Raw genomic sequence first — 12951 nt, 5'->3', positions numbered from 1 at the left:
GCTTCTCCCAAAGCTTCAGAGCTATTCAAATGTCTTTACTTTGTCAAATTCATTAAAATCTCTGGAAATGTTTACCACTGATGAGAGTATTATCCTTTTCACCATAGGTCTTGTGCAGTAGTAGTCATTAAGACATAATTCCTTAAAAATTATTAAAACATTACACTACTGACATATCACCAGCTCACACCTAAAAATCAGAATGCTGCTATACACTGTATAGTTCAGCTTCCCCCCTCAAAGTACAGGAAACAATTTTGAAAGTATGAATAAGCTGCTAGTACCTTGAGCTACAACCCAGGTTCTTCTCCCTGAATCTCATTAAATCCTAATGTCTTCATATGCAGATTAATGTTCTTCTAAGCACAGGTGATTTTAGGGTTAGTCTCTAATACTCTAATAACTTGACTATAGGGAGTATCAGTCCCATCTGGCTGATTTTGCTGGTGAGAAAATGTAATTGTTCAGCCCTTTTGCTAAGGTTCAGTGTTCAGATGAACAGACTTAAAGCCTAGGCTTTCTTCCAGAGAAGTTCCCCTACATTAATCAGGTCTTCACAGAGCTAATGAGAAATGACAAGGTATTCACTTAGGAAAGTGAATCTACCAGTGCCTTTTCCAACTAACAATACTCAATTTCCTCTGAAGTGTTCATTTGAGCACCTTCCCTCTAAGCCACATCCAGCTTTGGGAGAATAAGACAAGTGACTATTCTTTAATGACCATAGAGATCAGTGTGGATGTAGACAGCATTTCCAGTACACACACTATTACAGGAAAAAAGGGGGCCTAATACTCCGTGTGTGTTCTGAAAACTGATCAGGTCTGTAGCAGGCACAGGAAGCCCTCATTAATGAGTGCTGTGAGCTTGTACTGCAAGGAGCAGCAGAGTTCTGGGCATAGATAAAACTTCAGGGACAACAGATTTCAAGATGTTATCAGCTACAATCATGTTATCTCCTATCACTTAGCCTTAAAAACTTCTAGTGTCTAGGTGTATCCAATTAAACCTATGAAGAAAGGTTTCAGAGCACTAGATTTCTGACACAGGCACATAAACCAGGCAGAAACTCAGGAGCAAATGACCTTTCATACATTCAGTCTCATGCCCAACAGTAAATATTTGCTGAATTAGCTCTTGGACTGGAAACTCAGAGACATGATTTTCTTGTATAATTTTTCATATTACAAATATAACTTCTGGTTTTCAAAACCTCCAGCAACACACACTCGCAGGCAAAGGTTTTATGTTCTAAATTTTACCATTTAACTAGGCACACCACTATTCACTCATGTAACTCTGAAAGCTGTTAAAGTAAGTACTTCCCTAAATACAACATTGCTTCTGTCTTTTACATAACACTGCTGCATAGTCATATTTTTCTATTTTCTCTTCAGCTCTTTATTATTACTATTCTATTCTATTCTTTTCTGAACCAACTCTGCATAATCAATGACTGTGACACACTGTAATCACTGCACTGAGGTGTGATAGAAACCTAATGACATTGGCTAAAGTCTTCTGATTTCATGCATCAGGCCATGAATAATGAGTGTCAATTTGTCATCAAGCTGCCTTTAATTTGAACTAGATTTGTGCAACTTTCTTCTGGTACATTATTCTGTTGAGAAAAAAAACTTCAGGAATAAGCAACATTAATATTTTTCTGATGACAATTACAGAATAAGCAAGTTTTTGTTTGTAGAAAATTTCAGGATAAAGGAAAATCAGCATCCAAATCAAGATATTCTTTTTAACAACTGGAAGCAGAGATGAGCACTTCTATTCCCAATTATGGAATAGGTGGAATACACAGATAATATTATGCTACAGAAAAAGGTTTGGTTATAATTAGCCCCTTCCTAATAAAGAGGACATTATATTCATGAAGTTGTTATACTGCACTTGCTACCAGTTAACGTACCATTAGCTGCACATTGTTTCCCCTGTTGATCACCCACAGACCTGAAGCCATCTGCACAGAAACATTCATAGCTTCCTTTGGAATTCTTGCAGTCCTGGGTACATGTTCCAAAGATCTCACACTCATTGATATCTAGACATAAGCAGAGAAAAGATACTTCAAGCTTAATCTCTTCCTTCCACATGCTGGTCACTTTTACTCCATGAAATGATAGGTTTGTCCCTTCCCCATGTACCCTAAAAGATCAGTGACCTAATAAGGGACCTTTAACATCAGCATCTGCAATCTAACAGAACTCATGACTAACCTACAGTTTAACATGTCTTAACCACAGATTGCTAAAAAGTGCATTGCTTATTATCAGATTGCTTTTCAGAGAGACATTTTTGATCATGTATTTTTGTATTAAATTACCAAGGCAAGACAAAAGATGAAGCATGACTAAATGAGATGCAAAAGTAAAGCCTTCTTGAAATGCTGAAGCAAAAATACCTAGTCCACAGAAATAATATCAGCAGGAAGATAAGGGAAGAAGGGTGGCCTTGGATCATCTTTACTAAAACCACACAAACTGTCCACAAGACCTGGGAGCAACAAACAGAAGTGTTCTTGTCAAACAGTACTGAAACATTAACTGTGAAGGTACAATTTTGTATGACCACAATCAATGGCCTTTGGGTCAACTGTTCACCATATTTTGCTTGCATGTTATCAGGGCAAAAACATGGCACTGTAGACTTTACTGGAGGTCTGTTCTGGAGCAGAACCTTCATGTAGTTTTCTTTCAACAAGGACAAAAAACCCTGTCCTTCAAATTGTAAGGATGCAACAAAATCTATATACATTTAAACAAAAACATATACCTATGGCCACCAAAAGCTTAAAATGAAACCAGCTCTCTGCTGAATGAGCCCTGAATCTCAGAAAACATGATTCAGCACCAATTTTTTTTTAGGAAGCATTTGCTAAATGTATAACAATCCTGTTAGAATGCAAAAATGGGTAGTCACATTAGAATGATGAAATGACAGGTCACTCAACACTTCTCAATGAAAAGATATTTAGAAGACTGAAAATACCATCACAGGAGTTTCTGTTCGTTTCACTGGCCTTGTATCCTGGCCTACAGGAACAGATAAAGCCTCCCTCATTCAGGTTGGTACAGTTATGTTCACAGATATTTTCTGCACAAGTTCGCTCTGTTCCAGGATCTGAGGGGAAAAAAAAAAATTACACAATTATAACCAAAAAATAAAGTGATAGTGGGGAGAAAGGTGTCATAATTGTCATCATTATTGTCTTTGAAAATGGTTTTCAGGTACAAACATTAATTTTCTTTCCCTTTTTTTCTTGCTGAAACTCATTTACATCTGAGTAACTCAAAAACATCTATTCTCTAAGGCATCACTAAATAGAATAGGTTGGTAAATGCTGGTCAAGACAAATGCCAACTAAGTTTAACCTCTAGAAGTAAGCGAATAGGATCAGGGTAAGAGCCATAAGCATCCAGGTGCACCTTCCTTAAAAGAAATGGCATTCTACATTACCACCAATCTGCAGCAACAGCAGAAACTATCTAAGAGACTTGACTCTAACTTCTACCTTTGCCAACATACTTTCTTACCCAGTCCTTTCTTATCAGCTAAACAAAATATGTTCTCAACGTCGTGCATAACACAGGCCCTATATTACTTATATCTGGAAATTAGAGAGAGGATGACAGCTTGTTCGTGCCATACCTAACCTATAGCCTGGTGAATTCAATTGGTTATTGCACAGAATGCACTTTAAAATGTGCCTACAATGGAACAGGAGAGTCAGGGATACTGGATATTCTGTAAACGATAATGAAAATTATACTCTTCTCAGAGTACATTTAGAATTCTATTGATCCTGACATACTCTACATAAACACAAAGTATTTTCAAATGCAGATCTGTTATATGTGTAGAAAAGACAAATAACACATGTTTACTGACAGAGCATGTGAAAAAGATAGAGGTATGGCAAAGAAACTATATTAAGCTTATAATCTCTTTTATATCTTTTTTATGCATACACATCCCAGTGCTGATTAAATTAAGTTTAAACAGCTCAATTTCATATAAATTTAGAAGCATAAATTTATTGTATGCTTCACATACTGTCACACATACTGTCTTTTCTCTTTAACACAGGTATTTCACATTGGGAAAGCTACAAATGTTACCACTTGGTCTGCATTCACATCCACCCCCAAACAGTAGAACACCAACTGCCAGAGGGTGTCTGTGTTGCACTGTTTTATATCCTTTTTATATTCTTATATTTTCCTCATCATTGCAGTAGGTTACACTGCCTAAAGACCATTGGGCTGGAATGTGAAACAGAGAAACCCCCTGCTTCAACAGGGATTGCACTTTAGGCTTCTGAGTTATTTGTATTTTGCAAGCATGCTAGATTGTAAATCACAAGGACATCATTTGGCACACTTTCATTGAAGCCAACAAAGCCTGACAAGTTGAAATTGCAAGTACATGCTCATATTATCTGCAGCTGTCTATGCATTGACAGAAGTTAGGATTTATTTTTTTTTTTCAAATTCCAAGAGAATACTCTCTCTTACCTCAAAATTTAAGTCAAAGCTTTTGCATCTTGAGGTCCCTTCCAATCTGATATTCTGTGATGCTGTGTTTCTAAGATCTAAATGGATGCTAGTAAATCTATAATGTATAGTTAATAAAAGTTGTTTAAAGGATCTCAGAGGACCCTCAGTCTGAGGACTGGATGTCCTTACAGAATTCAGAGATCTTGTCTTTAAACAGGAAAAATAGAAGCATCCCAGTTTACTTTTGTTGTTAACAGGGTTAGAGCAACCTATACCAGTTTAGAGTCTGCCCATAAATAATAATTCCACAGGTTGACCTATTGCAATTATGACTGAAATATCTGGACATCCTTGCCTCTGTAATGCAGCCCATTTTCAAAACAAGATCAAACACTTTTTTGTGATGCATAAATAATCTAAGCCTAAAAAGGATGGCTCTGAGCTCTGAATTTCATAGGGTTTTTCCCATAAGAAGAAAACCAAAAAACATTGTCATGGTTAATTGGATAATCCTAGCACAGACTAATTAGAAATCACTGCTTCTTTGAATGCTACTCAGGAAAAATGTGTATTTTTATTTCGATAGAATTGTAATTCTGTATTCTCTTGATACATTACTTACTGCAGCCCATTTCATCAAAGTGGTCTCCACAGTCATCATAATTGTCACAGACATAGTGTAGAGGAATGCAGTTTCCATTACTGCACTTGAATTCTTCAGTTGTACAAGGTTTTTGTGTTGGTTCTTTACCTACATTTGAGAAGAGAAACACTCCTCTGTCACAGTTTCAGCTACACAGTACCAACAGGCAGCACCATTCCACATTGCTAATGAGGAAGCTGATGCAATCTGGTAAAATAACAGCTAGAATAACTTTGAGAGTCTGTAGTAAAGCTAAAACTAAAAGTGGGACCTCCTGACTTCTAGTCTGTTCCACACAGACTGAAAGAATTCCTTTCAGTGTTAACTGAAGGAAAACGCCTCGTTAATAGCTGATTGAACTTTCTTCTTAATAGTTCAAATATCGTAATGTCTTTTAACACTGTACTTCATTCATCTACTGCAGTCTTAAATAGGTTATTGAAATATTAGTAAATTATTAACTTTAGGAATATGTTACAATAAAGCCAGCAAATAATATCATTAAGCATCAAAAATGTTATTAAAATTGAGAATATAAAAATCAACATAGTCAATGAGAACCATATAACATGTCTAATGGCAAAAACCTATAAAACATTAATAGAGCTTCTGCAGGATTTGTGCCTAAATATCAACAGTGTTACTGTGCCACAAATTCAGAAGTACCAGTTTCTCTATTTTAAGAGTACCAAATATCAATCCAGATATTTATTTTATGATACACCCAAACTCTTTTTCCTTACAGTAAGGGGAGTTAATAATGAGTTTACATAATTTAGCTGAATGTTTACAGGAAGACTTTGAAAATCATGCCTCGCACTTTTCAGACAAGTTTGCTGATTTTCACTTCTTGTATAGAGACCTGCAAATAATTAGTATCAACAATCATAGTTCAAATTATTTCATACTGAGTTCTACCTTTCAGAATTCATGTTTTGTTTTGACAATTCTATAGTACTTTGGTACTATTCAACATTAGGCACATCACAATTACTGAAACTGCTTTTCAGTTTTGTGTAAACATACAGTGTTCCTCCTTTTCATCACTTCCATCTCCACAGTCATCCTCCTGGTTACACAGCTCATGGCTGTATATACAGCGATTGTTTTCACATCGGAAGCGGAACGGAGAGTCACAGGCAACATCCACTGAAATAACAGAAATCAGGTCAGTCACACTCCAATACTTCATGCCACAAATTATCCCCAGTAATTTTTATCTGCTAACAATTATGTGTTTTCTATATTCTAAAAGGTGTGGAGGCATTCAGACCCAATACATATTTTCTCTACACACTGATTATGGTATGTTAGGCATTACACTTTTTTTGTTGTTGTTGTCAGAAGGTTAAGTCATCATCTCTGGGCAAAGGTGTATCCTGTGACTACATATGACACTGAACTTTCTAGATTTGGTTATGAAGTAGCCTCACTGATAAACATGCTATTTAAGCTGCTATTTATTGTATAAGTGACAAAAATTATTTAAGTAACACCTCCAAAAACCCATTTTCAGAGACAAAGTCAGGATTCCTCAACCATATTTGCAGAGTCCTGACAATACTACTATCTTTAAAAGCCTAAAAAAATCTTCAAAACCTTTGAGAATATACATTATCTCAATCTTCAATTGCAAATTGATGCTTTTATTTCAGATAACAAACTTGAAAATGTAAAATAGTGTCCTTATTTCTTTGACATTTTTCTCCCTACTTTTATAACCACATACACAAATATCTGCAAAACAGCTAGAAACATGCTGCAGGAAGATGAAATGAATTTGCAGATGAAGCAGAATTCTCAGCACTCATCATGAATTAAGTCTGTGAGAATTTCCAGTGAACATAAAATACTTAAAATTTATTTTCTAAGTGTTCTCTATTTTATTTAGACTTTTAATGTATATTTTTTATTTTCATATATTTTTCTCTCTTACAGCAAAGGTGAAGCTCTTCATCAGAATTATCTCCGCAGTCATCATCACCATCACATTTCCAGTATGGCTGGATACAGACATGGTTTTTACATTCAAACAGCATGGGTGGGCAGTATGTACCATTAGGATATCGTGTTGCTGAAGAAAATAAAATTACGGTGATAGTTTCATTTGCAATTAAAAATCTAGATTTTCCTTTAAAAATATTTAGCTCATGCCTATATTGTTCTTTCAATACCCTTCTCTGCATATTAAGAGACATAATATGAGGCACTGAAAAGATCTACAGCAATAACAAATTGCAAGGACTGAGGACTTCTTAGTACCTATAAAGTAATTAATTCAATCCTGAATTAATAGTGAGACAACATAAGGTACTACCAGAAGCTTTTAAAAATAAACTCTCATTAATTTGACAAATGCTTCTTGAATTTTTTACTGATAAATATAGTTCAGTAATAAAAGTAAATAATGTCACTGGCACCAAACATGAATGACTGATGAAATACAGAAGATATTCAATTCCCAAAGGACTCACATTGGTATAGTAAAAAAAATACCCAGGTTCTGTAGACACTGAAAAAAACAGAACTAAAGCAAAGAGAAACTGAAATTCTGACCATTTCAAACTACATAAATTGTACTTTTGCCATTTCAGTGGCTTCACATATACTTTTTCTTCCCATTAAAAACAGACACATGTTGTGCAACTCAAGATCTGAAAGGTTATCTGTTATTCCAAGATGTGGTTACCATCAGGAAAATAAAGGTCCTACTGTGTAGATGCCCTTTCTTACTTAAAGGTGTTAAAAGGTGTTAAAGTGTTAAAATTAAGTACACCAGAATGTACACAACTGCCATGATACCAATGTGATGAGAAAGGAATTCTCTTGAGTACTGAAACTTTAAAATGTAACTTTGAAAATGTAAGTCAGAATCACCATTTCAGTATGTCCACTGGCACATATGGAGAACAAAAAATGGTATTTTCATTTTCTACCGAGAGCAGTACTTCCTGGGTAAGCAGTTGGAGCTGGAACTCCATACAAGCTACAGTTGTACAGATACTTTTTTCACAGTCAATCAGTATTCAGAAGGAAGATAGAAACAGAAAAGTATTTTATTTTATTGGCTTCATTGGCACCTTAGGAAACTTTTAAGTTTCCTGAAAACTTAAAAAGGTGTCCTAAGACACCTTTAAGCATTACTAAAAAAAAATCCCATTACAGAACATTTTTAGATTACAGTACAACTGAAGCAGTGCATCCTGCAAAGTCCGTGGTATAGTAAAAAACTGACCACATGAGTATCTTCTGCTGGACCTTGTACACGCATTAATTTCCTAGCATTAGGAATGTGTTTACAACCAGTATTAGAGTTGGTAACCCATTAATATTTTTTTAAAGTTGATTGAAAATATTATACTGATATTTTACTGGCATCACTGAGCATTGCAGAATTCTCTACCAGGAGTCATCTTACTCAAAGAGAGAGACAAGTGCAAAACATTGTAAAAGCGAGCTCAGTGAGCACCAATTGCAAAGCTTGACACTCACGACAAGTTGCTTCATCAGAGAAATCAAGGCAGTCTGCATTTCCATCACATCTGAAGCGCTCCACAACACAGTGTCCACTATCACACTGGAAATAACCTGGGTGACAGGTTCTCAGCTCTGAAAAGATTCAGAAGTATCTGTTGAAATTTCTGGTTCAAATCCAGATAGAGTGCTTACTTTCTGAGAACAACATCCTAAAAGACTGCAAAATCCCAGACTACTAAAACTGCGATATCCTCTAATTTTGGTGGAATGACTAAAGTGATCTGGCCTACATTACTGCATTAAAGACTACCATAACAGATCATTTTGCAGAATATTTAATTGGATTACAAACCAAAGTGTGAGTATGCAAGGGGCAGCAATCCAGAAAATACTCACCACAGTCACGTTCATCTGAGTTGTCTTCACAGTCGTCATCGTGATCGCAGATCCACCGGGAAGGAATGCACCGCAAATTGTCACAACGGTATTCACTTTCCGTGCACTCACGAGGACCTTTATTTACAACAAAAAATGTACAAATATGAAAAGTTCCTCAGATGTAGATTTAAACATTCAGACCTGTCTTATTAAACCAGGCAAAAGTAATATGGGCAGACAATGTGGTATAACGTTTAAAATGAAGCAATGTTAAAACGCCCTTTGCTCCAATACTGTTTACTTATGTTACACATTCTGTGCCCCTCTTGACACAGAAAAGAGCTAATTCATTGTGAATTTTATCTCAGAACTATACAAGATTTTTATTCCAAATCAGGAGAAAAAACATCCACTGTCATTGTTTACAGAACTATATACCACCCTCGCACACATGGTAGAATTCCAATGTCACTTCTTAACCAAAACCAGGAATTTGTGTTACTGTGATGACTGAATTTCAGTAGTTTCATATATTTCATGTATCATGTGTCCAAGTGACATTACTATAGTATTTCAGCAAAGAAAGGCTATAGAATTAAACAGAATGGTTGCAGTTGCTGTCTACCACATTCTCATAAGAAACAGAATGATGGTTAAGTCAAAAGCTGGACTATACCATGACAGCCAAAAACCAACTCACTGCAGTTGTGCTCATCAGAGTTATCTCCACAGTCATTATCTCCATCACACTTCCAGCGCAGTGGGATACATCGATGATTGTCACAACGGAAATCCCCAAAAGGACTGCAAGTCATCTCCTCTGCAGTGAACACAATTTGCCATAAAACAGCACTCATTAGAACAGTCTGTGGATAACATGGAATGCACAGAAGATAATGGAAGGAGAGGGAGAGATATTTGTGCCACTTGCTGGGTCAAGTAATACAGAAGTGCTTAAGAAACAGCTGAAACAACTCTATAGAACTGAGAAGGAAACAAGAGATTAACTTAGTCCTGTCAAAGGAGGGCATCTTGAGCTCATGGTGTGTTACACTTTCAAATCTTTTCTGGTTCTGAAAAGTGATCTGATGTCCTCTAAGCTTTGGTGTATAAGAGGTTTCACAAATGCAAGAGACATCATACTTCCCATACTGATGGTTTCATGAGCACAGGAAATAAGTGAATATAAAAAACACTGACAGTTTTTGTTATTGAAATAAGATTATTTCCTGTTTCACTTGATGACATATTGGACAAAGCAGTAAAATCCTGAACCTCAGAGCTCATGAATATGTTAATTCTGTACACAGAATTTCTCCTGGTGATAAATAACCACCCAGGTAGTTAACTGATATCAAACAAAAACCAAAACACACCCAGGTACATTATTATTTAAGACTTTCAGAAAATCATGATGTCTGTAAATTGGAGAAGTATTTTAGGTACAGAGTTAGTTGAGATGACCTTCTCCAAACATACCACAGCCTTGTTCATCACTGTTGTCTCTGCAGTCATCATTCCCATTGCACACTGCCCACAGCGGCACACAGCGGTAGTTGGTTCTGCAGCTGAATTGTGTGTGATTGTCACACCGATAGGCAGGGCCCACTGAAAAAGGCATTTATCAAAATTAGCTGCATTACTTAGCCATTAAACTGTCCTCCTTGCTTTTCTGCCTTTCAAAATCTGTAATAATTTATAGTCAATTTTTTCTACTAATAAGAACTATCTGTTAACCTCAATGTTGGTAAAGAGAAAGCATTAAATGTAGCTCATTTTACTATCTTTTCCAATATGTGCTGCTTGTATTTTGCACATGCTACAGCCCCATGACAGGCTCAAATGACATTCAATATATTTTTCCTTGAAGTATTTAGAGCTGGCAACAGTGGTAAGAGAAGCCCCAAATCTGGAAGCCAGAGGAGGCAGCTCGGCCTCAGATGGAAAAAGTTCTGGTCACAAGTTCTACCAGGTGGCCAGTGACCCAAAGAGACATTCTGGAGCACATAGGAAAATTCTGCTGTTAAACATAGGTTAGACTGTACTAACTCTGATTGTTCTCTTTGTTAGCTTTTTTTCCCAAACAGTGTGCCTATCATTATAAGACACTTACACCTCAAGAAATGAAACTTTATTTTTGTAAAAAGCCTGACATACATCACGCTCCACAGCAGAATAAGGTACAAATGGGTGAACTGGCATTCTGGATCAGCATATCTTCTTTTTGCAAAATCTAGTTAGGGATCAAGCAAAAGATGCTGCTAGCATCACACAAGTCAAAATGAGACACTGCCAGCTGTTGATAATCTGGCTATCATAAACAAGGTTTCTCCCCATCAAGAAAAGAAAGTGATAAATTATCACATAGCCTGTATTTCTAGCACTCTTCACTACATGGTTGCAAGTAGCTTGCAGAAAATATTATTCACCAATAAATTTTCAGTCTCAGGAAAATTAAGTAATTCGGTTTGCTCCGTGTTTGGTGCACTATAATGTAGGAAGCTTAATACAGCTCTGTGCTTACTGCATTCGTGGAAAGGCTCATCGGAGTTATCACCACAATCATCATCCACATCACACTTCCAGGACTGTGGGATGCAGCGGCCATTGTCACATTTAAATTGGCCTGGGGGACAGGTTCTGCTGGCACAGTGAGTACTATCTTCATCCGAGTTGTCACCGCAGTCATCCTCTCTATCGCACTGCCAGGCTTCTGGGATACATCGTTTATTGGCACACTGCCACTGATGAGTTTCACACTGGTGATTAGCTGAAAGAGTACAAATTGGTTGGTAGCATACTGAAACTTACAGAAATGGTCTTCTGCTGTCATGTCAATTGAGCAGTCAAATGTCTACACCAAAAGTTAAAAAGAAAGCCAGTAAAAATTCAAAGCATCACAATTACTTGCCCAGTTAAGTTAGAGATTTCTAATGTCATACGGCACATTTCCCACTGGCATCTTCAGACACTTCAGCACTTCATACACTGGCACTTCAGCTCACTAGAGTTCTACATTTTTCTAGAAGCAGGATAGATGCTATCTTCTCCCAAAGCAGAGGGGAGACCCAGGCATTCCAACATGACTGAGGCAGGGGCTCCCAGACACTTTGCAGTGGAGCTAAATGACATTGTTGCTCTGGCCATGCTACCAACTTAGATATATTTTGCCTGATGAGCCTGTTCCTCTGACTCTGAATAAACATGTCAGAAAACTTAGCAGAAGACCACGCTAATAAAAGCTGCCCAGCCTACAAATATACAGCCTCTGTTCCCAAAGGGCAAAGCACTGGGAGCTGTCATCAGCAGTGCTGGCAAACTGGGGGTGCTCTAAACGTCTATGGAAACAGGAGTCAACACTGATCCAGACTTTGCATGTCTCACTGGATACCATCCTATTATTTTTTCATATATATTGTCAAAATGTTCAAGAGACAACAGTTTATTATTACTTCCATAAATCTGGACAAAAGGATTATCTTTCCATACATGAGATGATGAACAGCAGGAATTATATAGACTTAAACTGGCTTTTATTCTACCCAGTATGTTAAAATTAGTTACACATTGGGCAGCTGACAAATTTTTATTTAGTTAATAGTCTCCTGTGCCACGCTTTGGAACACAGCTATTTGAAACTCAGGTAAAATAGATATTTCATTCAAGTCCGTCACAGTTAGAAACACTTTGCCAATGGACAGCAATGAAATTATCAATTATACAACCACACTGCTTTCCCCACACACACCTTCCCTTTAAGTTACTAAGCTTGCAGCTTCCAGAAGTACATTACTTACAAAAAAACATCGAAGAATGTGCTTTTTAAAATTATACATAAGTATGTGGAATAACATTATTTCAAAGCCATCATTACACTATATTTCTAAAACACTGCCATCGCAGACAGCCTTCTAAAAAAATTCTCACATGCGCTGGATTTTG

At 36.7% G+C, this 12951-nt stretch overlaps 1 protein-coding gene across 3 annotated transcripts in view; it reads right to left on the bottom strand.

Moving 5' to 3' along the window:
• The window catches only part of LRP2 (LDL receptor related protein 2), a 121892-nt gene that overhangs the window by 17352 nt on the left and 91589 nt on the right, over nt 1-12951 (bottom strand). For all 3 annotated transcript variants that reach the window (XM_071747429.1, XM_071747431.1, XM_071747430.1), the window contains exons 56-65: nt 11534-11779; nt 10489-10617; nt 9710-9829; nt 9028-9144; nt 8647-8763; nt 7091-7228; nt 6181-6303; nt 5134-5262; nt 3004-3135; nt 1925-2056 (exon numbers count right to left, since the gene is read on the bottom strand). In XM_071747429.1, the coding sequence (XP_071603530.1) occupies nt 1925-2056; nt 3004-3135; nt 5134-5262; nt 6181-6303; nt 7091-7228; nt 8647-8763; nt 9028-9144; nt 9710-9829; nt 10489-10617; nt 11534-11779 (1383 nt within the window). The remainder of the gene's footprint in view (nt 1-1924; nt 2057-3003; nt 3136-5133; nt 5263-6180; nt 6304-7090; nt 7229-8646; nt 8764-9027; nt 9145-9709; nt 9830-10488; nt 10618-11533; nt 11780-12951) is intronic.

This window comes from Heliangelus exortis, chromosome 6, assembly GCF_036169615.1.
Source record: "Heliangelus exortis chromosome 6, bHelExo1.hap1, whole genome shotgun sequence".
Lineage (NCBI taxonomy): Eukaryota > Metazoa > Chordata > Aves > Apodiformes > Trochilidae > Heliangelus > Heliangelus exortis.
Note: the sequence above shows the minus strand (reverse complement) of the source record. Positions and strands in the feature narration are given on the sequence as shown.